General features: G+C 42.4%; 6 protein-coding genes across 9 annotated transcripts; 2 read left to right on the top strand and 4 right to left on the bottom strand.

Moving 5' to 3' along the window:
- Positions 1-119: 119 nt before the first annotated feature.
- On the top strand, positions 120-3,113 carry slc25a17l (solute carrier family 25 member 17-like). Its single transcript, XM_076024194.1, has 9 exons — positions 120-259; positions 394-454; positions 775-841; positions 1,114-1,268; positions 1,373-1,489; positions 1,847-1,992; positions 2,172-2,267; positions 2,357-2,439; positions 2,525-3,113. The coding sequence occupies exons 1-9, from the start codon at positions 185-187 to the stop codon at positions 2,670-2,672; spliced, it is 948 nt and encodes a 315-aa protein (XP_075880309.1). The 5' UTR covers positions 120-184; the 3' UTR covers positions 2,673-3,113.
- Positions 3,114-4,084: 971 nt separating this feature from the next.
- dxo (decapping exoribonuclease) lies at positions 4,085-6,891 on the bottom strand. 2 transcript variants are annotated; one of them, XM_076024192.1, is made up of 7 exons: positions 6,788-6,891; positions 5,932-6,408; positions 5,625-5,851; positions 5,074-5,293; positions 4,852-4,987; positions 4,669-4,763; positions 4,085-4,587 (listed from the first exon to the last, which is right to left on the bottom strand). In XM_076024192.1, the coding sequence occupies exons 2-7, from the start codon at positions 6,399-6,401 to the stop codon at positions 4,452-4,454; spliced, it is 1,284 nt and encodes a 427-aa protein (XP_075880307.1). In that variant the 5' UTR covers positions 6,402-6,408; positions 6,788-6,891; the 3' UTR covers positions 4,085-4,451. The 2 variants fall into 2 exon arrangements, with proteins under 2 accessions (XP_075880307.1, XP_075880308.1); XM_076024193.1 differs by lacking the exon at positions 6,788-6,891 and adding an exon at positions 6,533-6,781.
- Positions 6,882-9,516, top strand: LOC142886924 (winged helix repair factor 1-like). Of its 2 annotated transcripts, none has more exons than XM_076024196.1 (7): positions 6,882-7,033; positions 7,413-7,510; positions 7,603-7,745; positions 7,842-8,077; positions 8,572-8,669; positions 8,783-8,930; positions 9,226-9,516. In XM_076024196.1, the coding sequence occupies exons 2-7, from the start codon at positions 7,417-7,419 to the stop codon at positions 9,269-9,271; spliced, it is 765 nt and encodes a 254-aa protein (XP_075880311.1). In that variant the 5' UTR covers positions 6,882-7,033; positions 7,413-7,416; the 3' UTR covers positions 9,272-9,516. The 2 variants fall into 2 exon arrangements, with proteins under 2 accessions (XP_075880311.1, XP_075880310.1); XM_076024195.1 differs by having other exon boundaries at positions 6,901-7,021.
- A 70-nt stretch (positions 9,517-9,586) lies between these two features.
- Positions 9,587-15,906, bottom strand: LOC142886925 (ras-related C3 botulinum toxin substrate 1-like). The gene is made up of 6 exons (XM_076024198.1): positions 15,576-15,906; positions 13,351-13,422; positions 12,735-12,852; positions 12,425-12,487; positions 11,296-11,455; positions 9,587-11,203 (listed from the first exon to the last, which is right to left on the bottom strand). Exons 1-6 carry the CDS (start codon positions 15,608-15,610, stop codon positions 11,073-11,075), a joined length of 579 nt encoding a protein of 192 aa, XP_075880313.1. The 5' UTR covers positions 15,611-15,906; the 3' UTR covers positions 9,587-11,072.
- A 411-nt stretch (positions 15,907-16,317) lies between these two features.
- LOC142886919 (methionine-R-sulfoxide reductase B1-A-like) lies at positions 16,318-17,695 on the bottom strand. Its single transcript, XM_076024189.1, has 4 exons — positions 17,411-17,695; positions 17,185-17,327; positions 16,975-17,089; positions 16,318-16,886 (listed from the first exon to the last, which is right to left on the bottom strand). Exons 1-4 carry the CDS (start codon positions 17,472-17,474, stop codon positions 16,855-16,857), a joined length of 354 nt encoding a protein of 117 aa, XP_075880304.1. The 5' UTR covers positions 17,475-17,695; the 3' UTR covers positions 16,318-16,854.
- A 217-nt stretch (positions 17,696-17,912) lies between these two features.
- Positions 17,913-19,445, bottom strand: LOC142886918 (methionine-R-sulfoxide reductase B1-A-like). Of its 2 annotated transcripts, XM_076024187.1 has the most exons (4): positions 19,282-19,443; positions 18,789-18,931; positions 18,564-18,678; positions 17,913-18,434 (listed from the first exon to the last, which is right to left on the bottom strand). In XM_076024187.1, the coding sequence occupies exons 1-4, from the start codon at positions 19,334-19,336 to the stop codon at positions 18,415-18,417; spliced, it is 333 nt and encodes a 110-aa protein (XP_075880302.1). In that variant the 5' UTR covers positions 19,337-19,443; the 3' UTR covers positions 17,913-18,414. The 2 variants fall into 2 exon arrangements, with proteins under 2 accessions (XP_075880302.1, XP_075880303.1); XM_076024188.1 differs by lacking the exon at positions 17,913-18,434 and having other exon boundaries at positions 18,598-18,678; positions 19,282-19,445.
- Between the last annotated feature and the right edge of the window lie 1,000 nt (positions 19,446-20,445).

Genomic DNA, 20,445 nt, shown 5'->3' with positions numbered 1-20,445 from the left:
TCAGCTTATGGGAAACACGAAGCTTCCTCAAGCTTCCAAGGTCCCTCTAAGTTTCCGAACGTTTGTGCAAGCTTCAAAGCCTCAGACCGACCGCCGCCGTCGCTTCCCTGTCGGTGTCGCTACGTGCCTACTTCCTTGTGTTTAGGCGCTCGCGGTGCGATCCGACCGGTGAAACGCTGCAGAAATGTCCGGCAACGGGAACTCCGCCGTCGGCCTCATGTCGTACGAGACACTGGTCCATGCTGTGGCAGGTGCAGTGGTGAGCAAAACCCAAATGTCACATAGTGCAATGCGAAGGATGTGCATTTGCTTGATTTGATATGTTCTCTCTTTCCTCATTATAGTCACTTCATTCAGTGTAAAAATGATTATAAACAATGCATGTTTCCTCAGGGGAGCGCCACAGCCATGACCGTCTTCTTCCCTTTGGACACAGCCAAAAGCAGATTGCAGGGTGAGCATCGGGTCTTATCATGTTGGTCAGAGGTTGCCTGATAGTGGCTACACAACAAAACAGAGCTGAGTTGTTGGGACTCATTATAATCATTATTACGGAGGGTCTCTGTTCAGCTTCAGACTCAAGCTTGACGCTGATATTGCGCTCTTTCTTAGCACAGATGTGGTCAAAATTACATATACGTGAACCAAGATGCTGGTCATTTCCCCCCCCCCCCACCTGTTGTTAGTCTTTCTGTATTTCCCATTCAACGCACAATCATATTCTACAGAAGCAGCACTTAATGTTGTCCTTTCACTGTACTGCAACCGTTTCAGTGGATGAGAAGCGAAGGTCCAAATCGACTCCTGTCATTCTGGCTGAAATAGCAAAGGAAGAAGGCCTGTGAGTACAGTTTTGAGCTTTGGTAATCCAGCGTCATGTTCAGGTAGAACAAGTACATCTTGTTCTCTTGTTAATTTCTTGCTTTGATTTCACTGATAAGGCTAGAACATGTTGCTTTTTTCGTCCTTTAATAACCTGTAACATGTGAACTTTTCTGAATGTGAGCGCCTGATTCACAGATTAAACAACAGGCCTGTTATTATTCATTGCCTTGACCAAAGCCGTGACTGATTTTTATTTTTTATTTTTTTTACATCCTCTGTTCCCCTCAGTCTGTCGCTGTACAGAGGCTGGTTACCCGTCATCTCCAGCCTGTGCTGCTCCAACTTTGTCTACTTCTACACCTTCAACACGCTGAAGAAGCTGACGGCATCTGGGGCGGGCAGGTCCAGGCCGGGCAAAGACCTGCTCATGGGGGTTGTATCAGGTTGTTTTTGTTTACCACTTTGCAAAAAAAATCATTAAAATCTCCACAAGGAATCTTGTGGGGGGGGGGAAATGAAGACCGCTAACTGTTTGTTGACTGTGAAGGGGCTGTGAACGTGATCTTGACCACGCCCATGTGGGTGGTCAACACCCGGCTAAAGCTGCAAGGGGTGAAGTTCAGAAACGAGGACCTTCATGAGACCCACTACAGGGGGATATTTGGTTCGTTTATCTTTCAACTATTCTGAAGATATTTCCATCTTCTTCTTCTTTTTTTTTTAATTTTTTTTTTTTTTTTTTTTTTTACCAGTGAATAGTTTGGGTACTCCTCATTGTATCATTTTTCTTTCTCACTTAAGGGATTAAAACAATGAATGACTGAAACATATATGGTATTATGTAGTAAACAAAAAAAAGGTGTGACATAACTCAAACATTTCATAGTTTAATTTCTTCAAAATAGCCACCCTTCAGATAAAACATTTAATTAATTAATTAGAAGGTGTGTCCAAACTTCTGACTGGTGGTGTATATAAACACCCTCCTGTATTTGAATTCCTTTGGCGCTGTCACCCTCAGATGCCTTCTCGCAGATCATAAGCAACGAGGGTGTGAGAGCTCTGTGGAACGGCACACTCCCCTCCCTCATCCTGGTAATCAACCCGGCTATGCAGTTCATGATATACGAGGCCATGAAGAGGAAGGCGGGGAAAGGAGGGAGGAAGGTGAGCGGACGCAGGAAATGCATCTGTGCCCCTCCTGTTAATCTGATCTAGATATGATTTATTCTCGGTGAACAAAACAAGCCTGGAAGAAAAACACCAGTGCATTGTCATAGGCCAATGTGATCAGGTTTTGGCCTTCTTGGGTGATTGCATTGATCGACAATTATGTCCGATTCCAGATCTCCTCCGCAGAGATTTTTGTCATCGGAGCCGTCGCCAAGGCCATTGCGACCACAGCCACGTATCCTCTTCAGACAGTCCAGGCTATTCTCAGAGTAAACCCTTGTTGTTGTTGTTGTTGTTTTTTTAAATAACCATTTGTCTCTTATGTCAGTCTATAGCTCACATTTTTCTCTTTCTTCAGTTTGGTCAGTACAAAGGTGACGGTAAGAGCGGAATAATTGGGGGCATCTCAAACATTTTCGCCCTGCTCATGGACAGAATCAGGTGAGTAAGCGTTTTACCGACCGCCTAAACAATCTGCTTCCTATATTTTGACAGCGGATGAAAAACACGTGCGCTTTCATTACAGGAAGTATGGCGTTGTGGGTTTGTACAAAGGCCTGGAGGCCAAGCTGCTGCAGACGGTTCTCACGGCCGCCCTCATGTTTGTCGTGTATGAAAAAATCACCGGCGCCACTTTTAGAGTGATGGGTTTGCAGAAGAAGCTGAAGGCGTGAGCTCGCCTTGGTTCGAATGCCGTGTTGCTGTAGCGTCCTCAGTAAGTTGTATCAGTGTGTGTGGATGATGTGTTTACGCCAGGAAGTGAAGGGACCGGTGCCTGTAAAGGCCACAGATTCTCACCCTGATGTGAAATATCACACTGTAAGATTGAGAGGGCTGGTACGCTTCAAATAACCTGAAGAAGGACTGTTCCATCCCAAATCTAGAAAAACGTATTTAAGTCTCACTGGAACCGATCACTGGTCTGGTTAGCAGCCAAAAAAAGAATGCCGTGTAACCAAAATAATGGATCAGACTGCACTTATTCCGTTATTTGATAACATTCATCTATAAGCTCTATGATAATTAATGAGATTTAGAGGGAAAAATCAAGGTGAGAAAAAAAAACACAACATTTTTAAGTGTTTCTAAAAATTAATCAAAATTTTGTAATGTTATGACGAAGATTCGCAAGTACACATCTTTCAATCTTGACATGTGAGTTAGTTCTCTTCTGGCTATTTTTCATGCACTGTCAAATATGTGGAACTTTCATAGAGGAAAACTTGTGTACCAATGTACCAATTTAAGATGTCTTTAACTTTTTTTTGTTTGCAAAAACGGCAGTAATAATGTTAACAGCTGTTAACATTTATGGCACATTAGTTAAGAACAAGTAAAACAGTGGAGTATGTTTACTGCTAAGTGCCTCTTCATTCTAACAAAAAGCGTAACACATTGAGTGATGCAAAAGAAATGTGATGTTCGACCGTCTCCCTGCTGTGGGATGTTTATGTTTCCAGTATTTTGAGTTTAACTGTTGACAGTGTGTCAGTCATGTTAGGATAATAAATATTTGAAATGAGCAAAACAATATGTGAAATATTGTGAAAGACGGCTTCCATTGGATTCTGGGTTGAAAAGTAAAGATCAAAAAAATGGGTATGAAATTAAGTTATTTTGTGTATATTTTACTGTTGTATTATCTTCAAGTTGTTGTTTGCAATCGAACAATTAACTACACTGCTCTATTATTACATATTTTTGTGTACTATACTTGTTTGCTCCTTGGTGTTCCTCTGGTGGTGGGGCACAGTAAATTGTAATGTGACTCAACAAGCTTTTGCAGGAAAACTGGTGAAACATGACAGGAAGTTCAGCTGTAAATTAGGGAACAGAAAGATTAACTTGATTTGTTGAAAACTTAAGAGTGGCTTTAAGTGTATTTGTTCTAAAACATTAAGTGACTTAAACAGAAGCATGGGTATTTATTATTATTGTCTGTGCTCACAACTCAACACTCTGCCTTAACAGTTTACATGTCAATATTTTGTAACTGACGATGCAATACTTTAACATAACTGTATTTAATGTACCGTTTTTTTAAAAGAAATCTTTTTCAAATTTTGTCTCAATTAACAAACCACTGTTTTCATGTATAAATGTTTATTTCAACATGACAATAAAAGCTTCAGTAAAGCCTTGTGTTTTATTTACGGTTAATACATAAAATATTCTAAAATGCCTGCTTTGGATATTTAAAAAAACAAAACAAAAACAACAACAACCCTCAGCTGAATTGAACGGGTGATCGGGGAGAAAATACAGTTACTGCAAGGTGCTAGTTGGCCGACTTCAATTTGGAATTCATGAATTTAAGAAATGAATCCAACTAGCTTAGGAAACACGTCTTTGTGTGGCACTTTGCACGTAATGAGGGCAAGTACAGCTGAACATAAATCAGCTTCAGTTGAATCCGTTTGCAGTCTCCATGAAAAACAGCTTTGAACTGCAAACTATAGCTGGTGGTTTGGCTCCTTCATTCTGGGAATCCCCTCTACATACCACTGCGGCAAGAAGCTGTACTGGGAGTCTCTGTGGACAGTGAAGGTCACATCTCTGTAGGGCTCGTAGCAGAAGAGGTGCACAAGACTGTGGGGAGGACAAGCATGAATTATACAAAGCCAAGTGGGCTGTCAATAAAGCTGTGCAATGTACCCTGCTGCTGCTCACCTGGGGTTGTCTTCTGTCACCACCTGCTTCACAAAGGACAGGAAGTCGCAGCAAAAGTTCATGCAGACTGTTGGCTTCCAGCAGTTCGGTTCGCTCTGTCCAGAGGAGCGTCAGACGTCACAAAAGGAGCGAAACGAATCCGCATTTTATCGCGCTGAATTGTGTCGCTGCAAATAAGCGTACCTTGGCGAGATGCGACATCTTAGACACCGGGAAATCCTCGATGGCGACGACCACGCCATCGTGATCCCGGAAACCAGCCACGACACGGGGGACACCGGGGAGAAAAGACTGCGCCCACCACTTGAGTAATTTAAACCTGATGATCAGATCACCACCGTTAAGAGAAGAGAACTTAGGACGTCGCCGTCAACGCATCATCTGACTGCTCTTCCTCTGCAGCACCTGTGAAAGTTGCTGCGCTGTTTGGGAGTGCAGATCTCCGCCGACGTCTTCAGCTCCACGTAGCACGACGGAGGAGGCCGAGTGCCGGCGCTCTCCTCCCGACAGTCCACCTCGCCAGAAAACAGAAGTCTGTGATCGGCTAGCCGGGTCTGAACCACAGTGCAGAAAGCCTCGTTGGTGTTCACCACCCCGCCAGGGTCAGGCGAACTGTCAACGCTGTCTGAAAGATGAGCAAAGGTGAAGCGTTATCATCTCATTGCTTTCCAACACGTCTAACACATCACGAACTGCGTTTGTCCGGTTTAATCTTTTATGATGAGCATGCTTGGCGTGATTTGAAAATTACGCAATTCCAGACAAGTCAGTATGAAGAAGACATGAAGAAGTAGGAGAAGATGGTGGAAGATGGCTGTTTTTGTTGTGCCTCAGAGGGCACAATAAACACCTAGCTGTGGTCAAGACACTTATCCCAACCAGTGTGAGTGCAAAAAGTGAATTTTGCACAACATACAACCATTCTGACTGTCTTACTGTAACGCAGAGGTACCGACCTGCACATGTGTACTGCTCAAACTTGTATCCCCAGTACATCATCTCCTCGTGCCGCTCCGTGCGGTTATCTCGGTCCCTGCGAGCGGCCTCCGTCTCCACCTCGCTGATGTAGAGCGTCCCCCTAAACCTGGTGACCGCCAGCAGCCAGCCCTCTCGTGTCTCGTAGGGCGTGGTCAGTAGCTTGGTCAGGTGACCACGCCACGTCACAAAGTCTGCATCTAAAGCGCTGGGAGCAAACGTTTTCGAGTGAAAAAATTTCTCGGAAATCTGGCAGGACTAAAGGAAAGAAGTGACGGTGATGCTTACCGAGATGAGGCCGCCGCAGCCGCCGCCGAGCTGACCTTTGACCTGTTTGACAAGATCCACCGTAGGATGTGGTCCAGCTTCTCCTTCACACTGTCGTCTCTCTTCGCGAAACGGTCCCTGTATCCGTCCCTCAGGTCGAAGTTAGGATTTCTGTCAGGCTTCACATAGTATCTCAGCTGCCTGCTGTCGTTGAAGAACCTACGCTCAGAGTCGAGTGAAAAACATCCCACTTCCACGGGCATTTTATACACAGGAAAGTCTCTTTCATAATTGTCCTTTCTGGTACTCAAACCGCAAGAACCTGTCGAGTTCTGCCGGGAAGTTGGTCCAGATCTGAATCCGGGGTTCATTCGGAAGTGTTTATTGTCAGCATGATGTCTTTCACTTCCGTCCCTCTCCCTATCCCTTTTGAATGCAGGCTGATGGTTTTGGTGGCTGGAGCTCGCATGGTGGGATCTGTGGCGATCCATTTACAACCTAATAAGGAAAAGCGGGACATGAATAAGACGACTGCACAGTTTAACATTCTCTTTAACGTGTTGAACTCAAAAAATATTATCTGCTGCGTCAATATTTACATCGTTATCAAAAAGGGCCATACCTTCTGGGTAAGCTTATAGGTGCAGAAAAACATTCTTCCTTTACTCACTCACGTTGGAGTTATTATGTAGCACACATGACAACAGCTAATGCTAGGCTAGGTTAATGTTTCTCTTTATGTAGCCAACAACATTTCTGTTTCCTGTGACTGGAGAAATACAACCAATTGTGTGGTCAACAAATTCACATTAGCTAGGCGGTAAATTAGTATAAAATGAAAAAAAAAATACATAACGAACATAAATGTTCCAGTTACCTATAAAGACAGACGCAACATAAACAGTCGACAGTTGCCATGATAGTAGCAGCTAACTTCCGTAATGCAACGAGCCAGCCACTCCTCTAGGTGGCGGAAGTGCTATTTCTGGGGATAAACTAAGGTTCAGGCAGTTTAAATCGTCCGTTGATTTTTGTACATCGTCTGCCGGAGTCGGTATGGAGTCAGGGTGATGTGGCAGGGCGATCGTTCTGTAGTTTCTCTACTTGTACGGTAAACTGAAAAGTAATGAGATTTTTTTTTTTAATATACACATTTTGTTTATACTCTTTGTGTAAACGGTTTAGTTTGTGTTAACATAGCCACTTAGCCGCGTTAGCTAGGCTATGTAAACACAGATGATCGCAACAGTGGCGATCGTCATACCAAATCAAATGTGACTCACTTTGCGGGCCAGCGTTGTGATTCGTACCGCTCGTGTTTGAGAACTGCAAAAGAACAGTTAGCGTCCCAATTCCAGCTCCCAAAGTGCAATGGAAGGCAGCTGTCTCTCGCTTTTCATGCATCATATTATGTTTAAGTTGTGTGTTTGAGAACTGTTTGATGCTCTGTCTGTATAATTGTTTTTTTTTTCTTTTCTTTTTTTAAAAATGTATTTCTGTAGAGACATGAACAGGAAACGGACTCTGATTTCTGACGCCTTTAAGGTGAAGAAAAGTAGGGTTGGCACAGAACTGTTTGGAGCTGTCGATAATGGAGAGGGTACGTGTACGCCCTGGAAGGCTGTCAGAGAGGTCATTTTAATCGTCCCATGGATGTGCATCAATAATACTTTCCATTTGCTCAACTTAAAGGAACAACTGACATCAAATCCACCCTTGAACACCTCATGGCACTTTTCCCAAGGAAGCTCTTCAACGACGCCTTGCCTCCAATTGTTCTGAAGCACCAACTCTACAGCATACACAGTGACAAGACTCAAGTGGACAGGGAGCTGGTATGGTTAATTATTCTTCAGTCTTGTGTTTTTCCCACTCAGACGTGAAGGAACAAGTCACGACTCCCCCCTCCCCGTCTCCCTCCTGGTTTGCAGAATAAACTGCGGGAAGGCGGAGAGGTGCTGATGTTTCAGCTGGGATTCGACACTGAAGCTTTCGGCCTGGTGTTTGCTTTGGACTACAAGACCAAAGTGATTCGCGGAGAGGACGGCAGAGAGACGCAGGCGACGGTCGAGAGGTTCTTGGAGAAGGTGGTGTCTTCCTGCATGGACCTGAGCTTCACTAAAGATAAGATGCTCAAGGAGTTCCTCTTCACAGACGCAGAGATAACGTACGTCAACAATTTTGACTTTTTGGTAAAACTGCAAAAGACAATGGAATAAATTGTTTCGAATATTTTATCTTTATTTTTTAAAGAAAAATAACAGACACATTTCCTTATTGGGAATAAAGTGCAACATTTACAGTCTTCTTGACCAAACAAAGATGAATCCCTTGGGACTAATGAAGCGAGAAGCTCACTTTCACCAAACTTCACAGGAAAATGATGAACAGCTTCCTCATAAACAGAGATGAAGTTCATTTATTTGGGAATAAAGTGAAAACTTGAGAACCAAACAAATGAATCCCCCCCCTGTGACAACCTTCACCGTCTTTCACCAAACATCACTTTCAAAATAAAAGGGTTTTCTATCGTCTTGAACAACAATGAATGAATAGTGCAAAGTGCAAAACTTTCACATTTTGTATTTGTTTTAGTTGACTCTGCATGCAAACAAGTGTGCTGCAGTGTTTCCTGAACACATTCCTCCTCTCACCTTACAGACAGCTGGTCAAGTCAGGGGTCCTGACTGTGAGAGATGCAGGCAGCTGGTGGCTTTCCATTCCAAACTCTGGAAAATTCACAAAGTACTTAATACAGGGTGAGTGTCTGGGGAAACTTGACGTAACATGATGGATTGCACACTTAAAAGATTCTCTGTACTGAGTATAGCTTTCTGTTTTTTTGAAACACCTCTCTGTGTTTTCCCGTCAGGCCGTAAAGCCGTGCTCGGCATGGTGAAGAAGTCCAAATACAGCGAAGTCTTACAGGCGGAGCTGCAAGAGCGGCGGACGACCTCACATGTCAAGTTCCACATGAAATACCACATTCATGATATTGTTGGCGCGGAGCTCGTAGACAGGTAATCTTTGTTTTTTGTTTTTTTATTAATTAGTGTAATGCAGTTGGTCAAGTTGTGTCGCTGCTGTAACTGCACATACAGGAATGCTGTTTTTAAGAGTCGTCACAGGGGTTTTGCTTGCCATTGGCATGTTGCTGACCACGCGTAAAGAGAGCGCATGACCCAAAATGGGAAGTTGATTTAGTCACAGATTATTTTTAGCACTTAGTCTGCTTTACTTCTTGTTATGGTTTACTAAAAAAAAAAAAATCCCAGTGTCGTCTCTTCTCAATCACGTGTCTGTTCCTGTCCACAGCATACCAACAACTTCAGGGACAATGTTGCGATTTGTTGACTGCTGAGCCACAGCCACCACGGATGAAATGAGCCACACTTGGTTTGAGCAAGTGTGTGGGCAAATGAATGTGTAAAAAAAAAAAAAAAGGGGTTTTGAAAGAAGACGAATAGAAAATGTATGATTTTTGTGTCAAATCCTATTACAAAACCTTGTGGGTTTATAAATTGTCAATTATGTTGACATGATCTTGTTTGCCGTTTATTAATGAAATTAAAATATATTTTTCTCCTTACGCGACGTTCACGTCAACCACTTGTGTTCGTTTTCCTGTGTTACCTCGCACCATAACAGTCCGCGGCAGAGACGGGAAGACACAAACTCTTGTTTTACTTGAATTTATTGGCTTTTCAAAAAGTGACAATAGCTTTGATCCATAAAATCTTAAGAGTCACAACATTGGCATGATTAAAGCACAGCATGATGTCTGAATACAATACAGATGAGCAACATGTACTTAACCCCTGATCTAGTAATTCAAATATTTTTTTTATGTAAATAGGCAACAAAATAAACTGTAGCAATTCTAATCTTTTCAGTATATGTCGCACATACATGCTGTCAGCATTAATTACAAAAAGCGAGGCCTGTAGGGAGATTAAGGTAGCGTTTAACTGTAGAGGTAATAAACAAAAGTATATTCATAGTGTTAGTTGGACAATACAGTGAGCAGAGAGAAACGTCTGTGAGGAAAGATACAAAATAGTCAATCACATGATTATAACAACAAAACAAAACAAAAAAAAACACGAGTACGCTGTATACTACACCACAACCGACAGTAGCTCTGTAACCGTTACAAGCGGGCATTAACGCTCTTAGTGACATTGCGTAGCCAGTAGTGATGCCATCACAATGTGTTGTACAACAGGTTTTTGGATAAATGCCCACAGAGCATGAAAATGTGCTCTTGTTCCCCACCACCAAAACACCTAAACAATTCTATTATTTATTTATTTTTATTTTTTTTAATGCTTTCAGTTCAGTTAGCAATCCTGGGGAGCTACAGACTTGAGACTCTTCTAGAGGCAAATGATTCAGAAAGTTTGGAGAGAAAAAAATACCATTGACTCAAAAGGTCCAACGAAAAATACTGGAACATTCTGATTTGTAAGGGTGTAACAGCACTGTTGGTGAAAAAAAAAAAAAAGAATCTATTCCCAGACAATGGTCGGGGACGTTTCATGTATATTTCAATTTACGAGGACGAACGAAACAACATGAATTGTTAAAGGAACGAAAACGAGCAACTGGTTTCCGGCGCTGACCTCAAGTTCCTTTTCAAGTTTGACACACAACAGCCCTTGAAAAGTAAAAAGCGAAATTCGAATAAAAATAAATGACCATTTTTTTCATGGAACTGAGCAAATGGTGGCACGCGACACAAAACTATTTCAAGGTCTCAGACAACCGCACGTCCTTTTCCGCTTTAATACAGTGTGTTTTTCAGAATGCATTTGGCAACATCTCTTCCACATACACAGGACTGTAAACAACAAAAACTTGGACAACCAGTGGAGCAACAAATAAAAACATTCCACTGTCTGTTAACTAGACATCCAATCTGTTAGAAGGCCTCAGGTTTCGTTGGTTAACAACTATCGTCTATGATCTGACCCCATGCTAAGATTTTTTTTATTTATTTTTTTTAAAGGAAACAGTGTGACTGCTGTAGCTACACGTATGGAAGGAAAGAATCTGAAGTACATTTTTATTTTGTGTGTGTATTGGAGTGTTTCTGCAGCGAGCTTGAGAAATGCCTACCACTAGGGGTCAGGTTTCCCTGCAACCGTTCCAGGAGGGAAGTCTTAGAGGAGCTCGCACGTCCTCTTCTTTTTCCTGATGGGTGGAGGGCAGAGGACGGCCCGAATGGCCTCGTCAAACACAGTTTTAAGGCCACGCTGAGTCAGGGCTGAGCACTCCAAGTACTTGACGGCAGCTGGGGATCATAAAAAGACACAGATTTAATATAAAACACACATTGGTTGTGAGAAGAAAAAAAAAACCTTGGAAATGAGAAAGTGTGGTTACAAATCTCTTTGGCCATGGCCAGTCCTTGGGGATACGTGATTGGGTTGAGCTTCTTCTCCTTCAGCTTTTCAATGGTGTCTTTGTCATCTCTCAGATCCAGCTTGGTGCCAACCAGAATGATGGGAGTGTTGGGACAATGGTGTCTCACCTCAGGGTACCACTACAAACGCAAACACAGCACTTACAAGTGAGCCAGATGCAGAATTTTGAACAATGTTGCCTGTATCATAGTGAGCACCAATATTTAGCCTATGATGTGGATCAAACCCTGACAAAAAACCCCCGTATTTTTAACCTCAGTGTGGCACAGGACCTGATATTACTGGACTTAACACGTTCCATCATCCGTTTGCTAGAGCAAGATCTCAAGCATACGTACACATATATACAGTATGTATATTCTCTTTAAATATAGTTGCAGGGAATTAAAAACTGAGCTCAATGAAGACTGAAAACCCCTCCGGAACACTTTTAGTTTGGGAAAGTCCCAAACGATGTGATTAATGGTTAGCTAGCGTCGATGCACATTGCCTCCAGCTCTACACCTACATTTAAAGAGAAACAGTGACTCGCCAAAATAGTTGATAAGGAATCTCGTTATTGTTACTATGACGGAAAGGAAACAAAGCATCGTGCCTTTGAGATGAATGGACGCCTACTGACAAAAGCAAGTTTTTCAATCATCTGGTCTAAGAGGTATGAAGCAAGAGATCAGAAATACAGGTCGGGCGATGCACGGTGCCTGGACGGGATTCCGAGAAGCCACAATGCTGCACAGGTCAGATTTTTTCCTAACATATCTGGAAGCCGCAACTGCAGCTGAGGCAAATATAAAGAATGTATCCAGAAGGAAACAAACACATTAAGTCAGTTGCTTTGATCTGGCCTGGCAGGCACTGCTGCTCTTTGCTCAGGTGCAGGGAAAGTTAAAGGGGCAGCGTTGGGACACCACCAGCAAAACAAACCAGCTCCCTGCCTGCACAGCGAGGACAGATTTTTTTTTAATAATGAAAGTAAAACGATAAAAGAAAGAGAAAGAGGCAGCTGCACAACTCCCCGAGGGGGAAATGTTACAATGGGTCTTAGTGTCTTTTACAGTTTTCACTCCTTCCGCCCTGCATCTGCTCACCTTGGCACGGACGTTTTCAAACGAGGCTGGACTCACGAGCGAGAAGCAGATGAGGAAAACGTCCTGATGGGGAAAGACAGAAAACAACCCTTAGAAACCGAGACCACTGCTTCCTCATTGGTAACAGTAAACCACTCTGTGTTTAATAAAGGCGTGTTAGCCATTTCTTTTCACACTGACTTTTTTTTTTTTTTGTCCATTCAAGGGATTCGACTTAACAAGCGTCAGAGACACATTTCAAATGAACACTAGTGGGATATTTGAACGCGATAGTTGTTTTCAGTGTTGTTGTTTTTTTTCCTTCTAGTACCGTCTGTGGGTATGACAGTGGGCGGAGTCTGTCATAATCTTCTTGTCCCGCTGTATCCCAGAGGCCCAAGTTAACTGGCTTCCCATCCACCATGACATTTGCAGAGTAGTTGTCGAACCTGCGGAGGGAGATGTGAGAGTGAGCGAGGTCCAGAAGGATTTATGTAAAGGCTCATTAATTAGTTACAATGTAGTGAGGCATAAACAGACCACTGGCGTCTCAACGGATCTGTTGTGCACTTTGCGCTTTCTCAACCCTCTCCTGGCTTATTCAAGTTTGTTTATCAGCAGCTGCGTTTCCATTACAGTGTTTTTTTTCAAAATAAAAGCAATATTTCCAGAACAATTGCGATTTGCAGGTGTTTCCGGTGAATCCCTCATATCCTATCTGCTAAATACTTTATCACACTTGGTTTCAGTCCATTACACCAATCACCAATCATTTTTAATATTCAACCAAAAAAAAGAAGCATTGGGCAATCAAGATTGCATCTGAAATGACGAAGAGACTGTGTAGGAAATGATGGTTGGAGACAAACGCTTGGTAAACAACTTCCCTGATAGGTTCTGTGTCTGGTATGAATAAATAAAGACTGCGATTAGACTGAGATACTCACACTGTGGGGATGTACTCCCCAGGAAAGGCATTGGTGGTGTAGCTGATGAGCAGGCATGTCTTACCCACAGCTCTGGAAGAGAGATGATAAGGAAAAAATGACGTCTTTCCAAGCTAACAGACTGGGCGGAACAGACACCACTTCCTCCTTCACGCTACTGCCTTTTAGTCCGATACAGGATACAGCCATGGCCAACAGAGAAGCAACAGTGACACTGCATATTAGTCACTCTGACCCCCCCTTTTTTTCCCCAATCCTGACATTGAGCATTTTAGCTGCTTGCTATCCCCATTATCAAATGTGAACTCCTGTGTAGCAGCTTTTCACCATTAGTCGGTGATTATTTCCACGGTGCGGATTTTTGGGGTCGCATCATCCTGATCAGGATGCCTGCTGATCAGGATGATGCAGCAGGCAATTATGATACCCATTAGACGACAAGCTTATCATGCAGCACGGAACAGGAAGTTCTATTAATAAAGGGCAGCGGACTGTTTGCTGTTCAACGGTCATTATTAGAAATTGTTCCCCATGCCGCGAAATGAATGTTTCAGCTCTGTGAACCAGTTCCAACGTTTACCTCCGACGAAGGCAGCTCTGCAACGCCTCAGACATAAATGAAGTAAAATGCAAGTGAATGAGAATAAGTTGTTCTTTTAAAGCGAAAACAAAAGAGAGAACAAGACGGACAGCGCTGACTGATAAATGAAACCGTCTCACTTTGTGTCGCCTGGATTTCTGGACACAAGTTTCGCCACAAAAAGCGCGATTGCAGAACTGTGGGTTGGAGCACACATTTGCTGAATAGTGAATAGGGATGTTAGCAATTAATTGATTATCCATTAATTGTTGAGTAAGAATTTAATCGATTAAATTAAATAAGTTGCTATGAATTGAACATTTTTTTTACACGGGTAGTTGATATCATTATAACAGTGTAGTGGCAGGAAAGAGCAATTCGCCTGTATATACTGTGATGGTCGTAATATACCTCGAACAAGGTGCTTTTAAACAACTTTTTTGAAATGAGACCCATTAGAAGTCAACTTAAAGTCAGAGGATACATTTTTAGGGTGTTTTTTTTTTTTTTTTTTACTGTTCTCTCGTGTAAAAATGGGCCACATTGGACCCTCAACATTATTTACGGGTTAGATAATGTCTTCCTTACACATTTTTCATTGTGAAATTTACGTTCTGGGGGGGGGGGGGGGAATTGCCGCTTATCAATCCTTAATAAGGTCAATCAACTAACGATTAATGAATTAATCAATCATTTCCATCCCTAATGGGAGCACATACAGACTACCACTAAAAAAAAAATAAAAATAAATTGTTAACTGTATGTTTTAAAAAACAATGACCTCAACCCACTTGCATAGACGAAAAGACACGGATAGCGTCTAGCCTGTATGGTTTCAGGTATGCATGCGTTGCACGAGGAACCCTGTGATGTGAACCGGTGTCTCCCCCTCCCCACGTTTTCCCACTTCCAACACGAATATAATAAATCAAAGAGACGCAGTCCCCTGAATGACTCCGAAGCTGTGGTATTCACCACGCCCTCAACTTGAGGTAAAACGTGCATTCACGTCCCACACACACTAAATGAATTTCTACTTGGCCCAATCTTAAGCCGCCGCACACAACGTCCTTTCGGGGAGGAAGAAGAACCCGCAATACGAAAAAACAAACAAACACATCGATATTGTAGTAAGAAATACATAGATAGTGGGAATTGTTTTTTTGTTTGTTTTTTGAGACCCCTACATTATGACGTGCAAATAGCAAAGCGCTAAACTCTTGCTCAACTGCTGTTACCAAACTTCAATCTAAAGCCCTGCTTGACTGGCGTGATTTCGACAGACACGTCTGACTCACCGGGGGGGAAACAAAAAAAAAACAAAAACGAGGAAACACTTAAACCGGGTTAGTTACGAGCCGAGAGGCAGATTAGTGAACTTGCACACAAGCGAAAATCTCAGTTCAGCGCCAGCCTTGCCCGACCAGTTACTGTGACTGTGCAAAAGCCTCGATTAAAAGGAGCAGCAGATCATGTTGGCGCAGACGAGGAATTTACCTGCCTACCACAGTTAAAGTTGAAGCACAGCAGCTAACTTTATCTGTCAGGCAACAACAGACGTGAAACAAGCAGCTCCAGACATTGGCGTGTGTAGTGACAGCCCCCGCACACAAAACCGAGAGTCAGCTGGAATAAATTGGCTTACCCGTCTCCGACAACGACACACTTTATGGCTTGCATTGCGCCGCGGCTAGAGGAATGCTAGGTTAGCCCGGGAGCCAGCTAGCCGTTAGCTCACAATTCTCCTTTTCCTTTGTCCGGAATATCCCACCAGCAAAACGCGACACCGGCGTTTCGCAAGCGGCTTCTCGTGAGCACGTCGGAACCTCCCGGTACGCGGAGCAGGTTTTCGGGAAACTTACAGCGACTTACAAACACTTTAAAATAAGTTTACGCTGGAAATCAATCGGGGCATTCCCATGCTTTGGCGAGCCGATCTGGAAGCTACAAAGCAAAACAGCGGCCACCACCCTGTAGAATAAAAAATGAAGTTACACGCTACCGCCACCAGGTGGTGCATCCGGTGGAGACGACACGCCCACAAAGATGCTCGGGAACGGGAAGGTGGTAACGTAGCTCTGTTTGGTTCATCACACCAAGAAAGCTGCATACATTTTAATACAAATATTTTATTATCTTAATATCTAAATCCATCGAATGTTCGATGTTCCCCCCCAGGGACACCCCCTTCATCACCCATTCATTTTCCATCAACATTTATCTCCTCTTAATTTCAGCTAACTGGTCTGGTTCTGCTTTCCACAAAATTGAATCAAACAAACGCATTACTTTTTTTCTTCTTCAAGGTTTTTTATTTTTTATTTTTTATTTAAAGATGACTATTTTTTCTGCTTTTCTCTTGAAATGGAAACATTTCGGCAGTGGGCATAATCTGATGTGTTTTACTGAAGTCTGTGCACAAAGAGAATGTGAAGGTGTCAATGGGCACAAAACAAAAGTGAATACGTTTAAATAATAGACAAAATATCTGCACTACATGTATTGTACAGATAGTAATTGCACATGCATTCATATATGTACTGTATATAAAAAAAAATGGTGCATATATCATATACATTTAAAATATGTATTTATGATATTGATGTCCATCTTGGCTGACTGGCCTGATCTATTTTGTTCAATCAAAAATAACAAACAGAGAGCTATGAAATTAAATGTAATATGAATAATATGAACGACATAAAATAAGATTGAATTACATGACATTACAATTACAATACATTTAGTAACTGTAGTGTGACATGGTTCATGGTTTCTTAAGACTGTGTTCCCATTTGAGTCTGGGAACACAGTCCCAGGAGTGAGTGAGGCCAAACTCTATCAGGGCTCCGAAGAGAAATCTTTGATCCGCAGCACTTCATTCACTGGCCGCCACCTTCAGTCGCAGTAAATCCTTTCTTCCTTCACAGCTCGCCTTTCTGTTCATCAACCTTCTCTGCAAAGGCAAAGATGACCAATGGGAGGATGGCTAGAAGCATGTGTGTTGTAGATACATGTGCATTAACCCACTCACATATACTCACTTTTAGGGACAAACTGAAGGGAGCTGCTGAATACTCAGAAGCGTGACAGTCCTTCTGCTGGCCCATCGTACAGGAACTCATGGCCCAGGCCGTTGCCACACCTGCCACAACTAACCTGGGGCGTATTAATCAAGACACTTATGATATAAATAGACATACATTTTCTATACTGCATCACACAAAACCCAGTCTACCAGCATGTGACTGTACCTTTACAGGTCCCCAGGCTTCAGGTTCTTTGTTGACACTGTCCTCATGAATGGTCTTGGAGAAGGCCGGCCAAGGAGAGGAGTGCTCAAACTTGGATGTGCTGGAGAACAACTCATGTCCACATTCAGAACACACATATATTCCTGAGAGGACAAAAGTAAAGCCCACAACCTCTGACACCTGTTACCCAAAGGTTTGACTTCTTGTTTTGTTTTCAACTACTCACCGGCTTCAAAGTGATTCTTATATTCTTCTCCACCAGAGAAAGAGCAATATGACATTTCGGCCATTTAAAATGTATTCTTATAACCTACAACTAAATGATTTTAGGGTTTAAAACGTTGAGTTCACAAATCCAGCCGGCTTGAGCTGGAAAAATCCTGCTGCTCCAGATCAAGTGTCCAGTTCGGTCCTCGTTGTATAAGATATTCCCATTTCTTCCACTAGATGGCAGCAAGTGACAAACGACCACAGTTCCCATGCAGAGTGCTCACTTTTATCAAAACACGTTTATCGTCCGTTAATGATCTATTAATGTTCATGCATTAAGAACTGATTATTGACTCAGAAAAAGCACATTCAAGGATGACAAATATTCAGTCAATTTTTTTTTTTTTTTTTAAAGTTATTTAATTTTACATTCAGGGCATATATGTGACATTCATATAGATTACCTCAAGTGAGAAAATACAATACTTTAGAAAATCTGAAAGTGGAATGCAGTACAATATATTTTCTGTACCAACTTCATTAAAAGACAGCAGATTATGTCCAGTGCCTAAAATTGTGTTTCACGTTTTCTGGAAAAATCTTGCAAAAATAGCGTGCAAATCTATTTTTTGTTAAAATAAAACTTTGCATACACTGTGCTGTGTTCCTCTTCCAGATTGATGTGTCTGTGGTTTAAGTACATAATAATTTCCTAAATTGAAATAAATTAAAAACTAATGAAATCATTGTAGAAGAAAGGAAATGATGCCAAGCCTGCTGTTTTCATAACCGCCTCTCAGCGGAAATAAAACTGCTGGGACTTGACAGTCACTCAGCAACAAATGATGCTAAATGCACGATTATCAAGTGTGCAGACCAGGTATTTGCTCCAGCTGTACGGTGAGGCCATCAGCGATCAGATCTCTGGTGCTCCCAGATCGGGTTTTCCCCCAGAACTCGTCATCCAGTGCCCACACTTCCAGCCACACAAAGACTAGTCACCAAGTGCAAGAGCTCACCTTATTGTCCATCAACCTTATCTGTGGATTACACAGAGAAAGGGAGATGAGATATGCAAGTACATTGCTGTCATTGTTTGCAAGCTTTGTAACCTGAAAGAGGCCCGAGCTGCAAGGCAGAGTTGTAACAGAATCACATGACAGTGATACCTTTGGGGACGAACTTCAGTGAGTGGCTGAATATTCAGAAGCGTGACTGCCCCCTCTTGGGCCCATCATTTACAAACTCGTGGCCAAGACCGTTTCCACATTTCCCACAACGCACCTGGAGGTAGACATCAAAATATTCTATTTTTTTTTCCAGCTGCATTTGATGATCTCAAAACGAACAACAGTTTTTAATCAATTTATTTATTTAATTCCTGTCGGTCTCACCTTGAATGCCCCAGGCCTCTCCTTATGTTTGGACACACTGTCCTCATGGATGGTCTCTGTGAAAGTTGGCCACGGCGAGGAGTGCTCATACTTGGAGTGGCTGGAGAAGAGCTCATGATCACATTTGGAGCAGGCATAAATCCCTGAGAAAGAAAGGATGGGAGAAGAACAAAAACCTTACAGCCAGCTAGCTACACAAACCGCAGTTTGGATGTTTTTGTTTGTGTTTGTGGAGGCACCGCCCCCTACCACGCAGTAACTGAATTGCTGCGTAACATGGGTTACGAAATGTATTTATTTATTTTATTTTTTTCACTTGAAACTCTGGGAACTTTGTCAGTGTTTTTTTTTCTCTCGAGAAACATTACATAAGGTCGCAAGTTGAAAGTAGAGCTGCCTGTTATTTATCTAACAGCCACTAGCGTGAATGTAGTGTTTGTTACGTAGTGTATCTTTGTCAATAAAGTTCGAGAAGCTTAAGCGCCGGCAGTACCTGGTTTAAAGTGGTTTTTGAAGACCTCTCCGCCATCGAAGACACAAAACGACATGGTGCTGGTTCTTACTTGGCCAATATTAGTTATGTTCTCAATAGAAACACGCCGAGCGGACTGCAACGGAACTTGGGTTTGTTTGTGTTCTACTTTTTCTGACGTCATCGGGACGTAGTTACTCATTATCTCACGAGATTAGCCGCGAAGATCTCGTGAGATTGCGTGTGTTACTAAAAAAGAAAAAAAAAAAAAAGAGTAGAAACGTGACTTTCTTCAGCACAAAAATAATACTAAGCTTAAAGGGAGGTATTGAAATAAAATACAATGTTTTATTTGTCGTTGTACATGACATGAAGTGACATTTAGTTTTACTTACTTACTTACTTTTTACTCGAAGGATTACACATTTGCAACACTAGATGGGAGTATTTGTCTTACAACAACAACAGTAGAGCTCTGCGCTACATTCATTCAAACGAGCAGAAAATTCAAGATACTGCTATCAAAAATAATGAAGACACAACTTTAGTGATCGTTTTTTGTTTTCTGTTTTATATTTTTATTTTTTAAATAAAAAAAAACAAACAAACCCGAAAGTCAGCCTGGACGTCTCTTTCTTTCTGCAGCTCCTGTGGTTTGCTCTGATAGAACGCCATCTAGCGGCAAGAATGGCACGGTGCCACTGTGACTTGGAAAGATTTTTTGCTTTTCTTTCTGGCAAAGCCCTCTTGCCAACTCCACTGTGTTTAGCCTCGTGACTCGTGGAGAGATGGAATCACAAACCAAGTGAGGACGTGGGGGTGCGTTCAACAGCCCCTGAGCTCTTCAAGTGTCTGGGGACGAGCAGGTGCGGAGCAGCTCCTTTCAAAGGCCTCAAGATCTGAGGAGGAGATGAAAGCAGCAGCGTTGGGCAAAAGCTTAAGACAGGAAGTGCCAAGATTCATAGGCTGTAATGATATGTGGTGTTAAAACATTTGAAGAAAATGTTGCTCTGTACATTCAATGCGTTGAAACTGTGTGTGTTTGTACCTGTGACCCTTGCACATGCCTATAAACATTTGAATAATGTAGGCTGTATATCAGAAGCCTCTTTAAAGTGAAAAGATCAAGCAGTGACCTCACCCTAAGCATTTCATTAATAAAGTAAAACACAGCCAGTCAGCTAT

This window comes from Nelusetta ayraudi, unplaced genomic scaffold (assembly GCF_046127955.1).
Source record: "Nelusetta ayraudi isolate G7.1 ecotype Tasmania unplaced genomic scaffold, CSIRO-AGI_Nayr_v1 ptg000016l, whole genome shotgun sequence".
NCBI classification, from domain to species: domain Eukaryota; kingdom Metazoa; phylum Chordata; class Actinopteri; order Tetraodontiformes; family Monacanthidae; genus Nelusetta; species Nelusetta ayraudi.
This window is presented reverse-complemented; position numbering and strand designations above follow the sequence as displayed.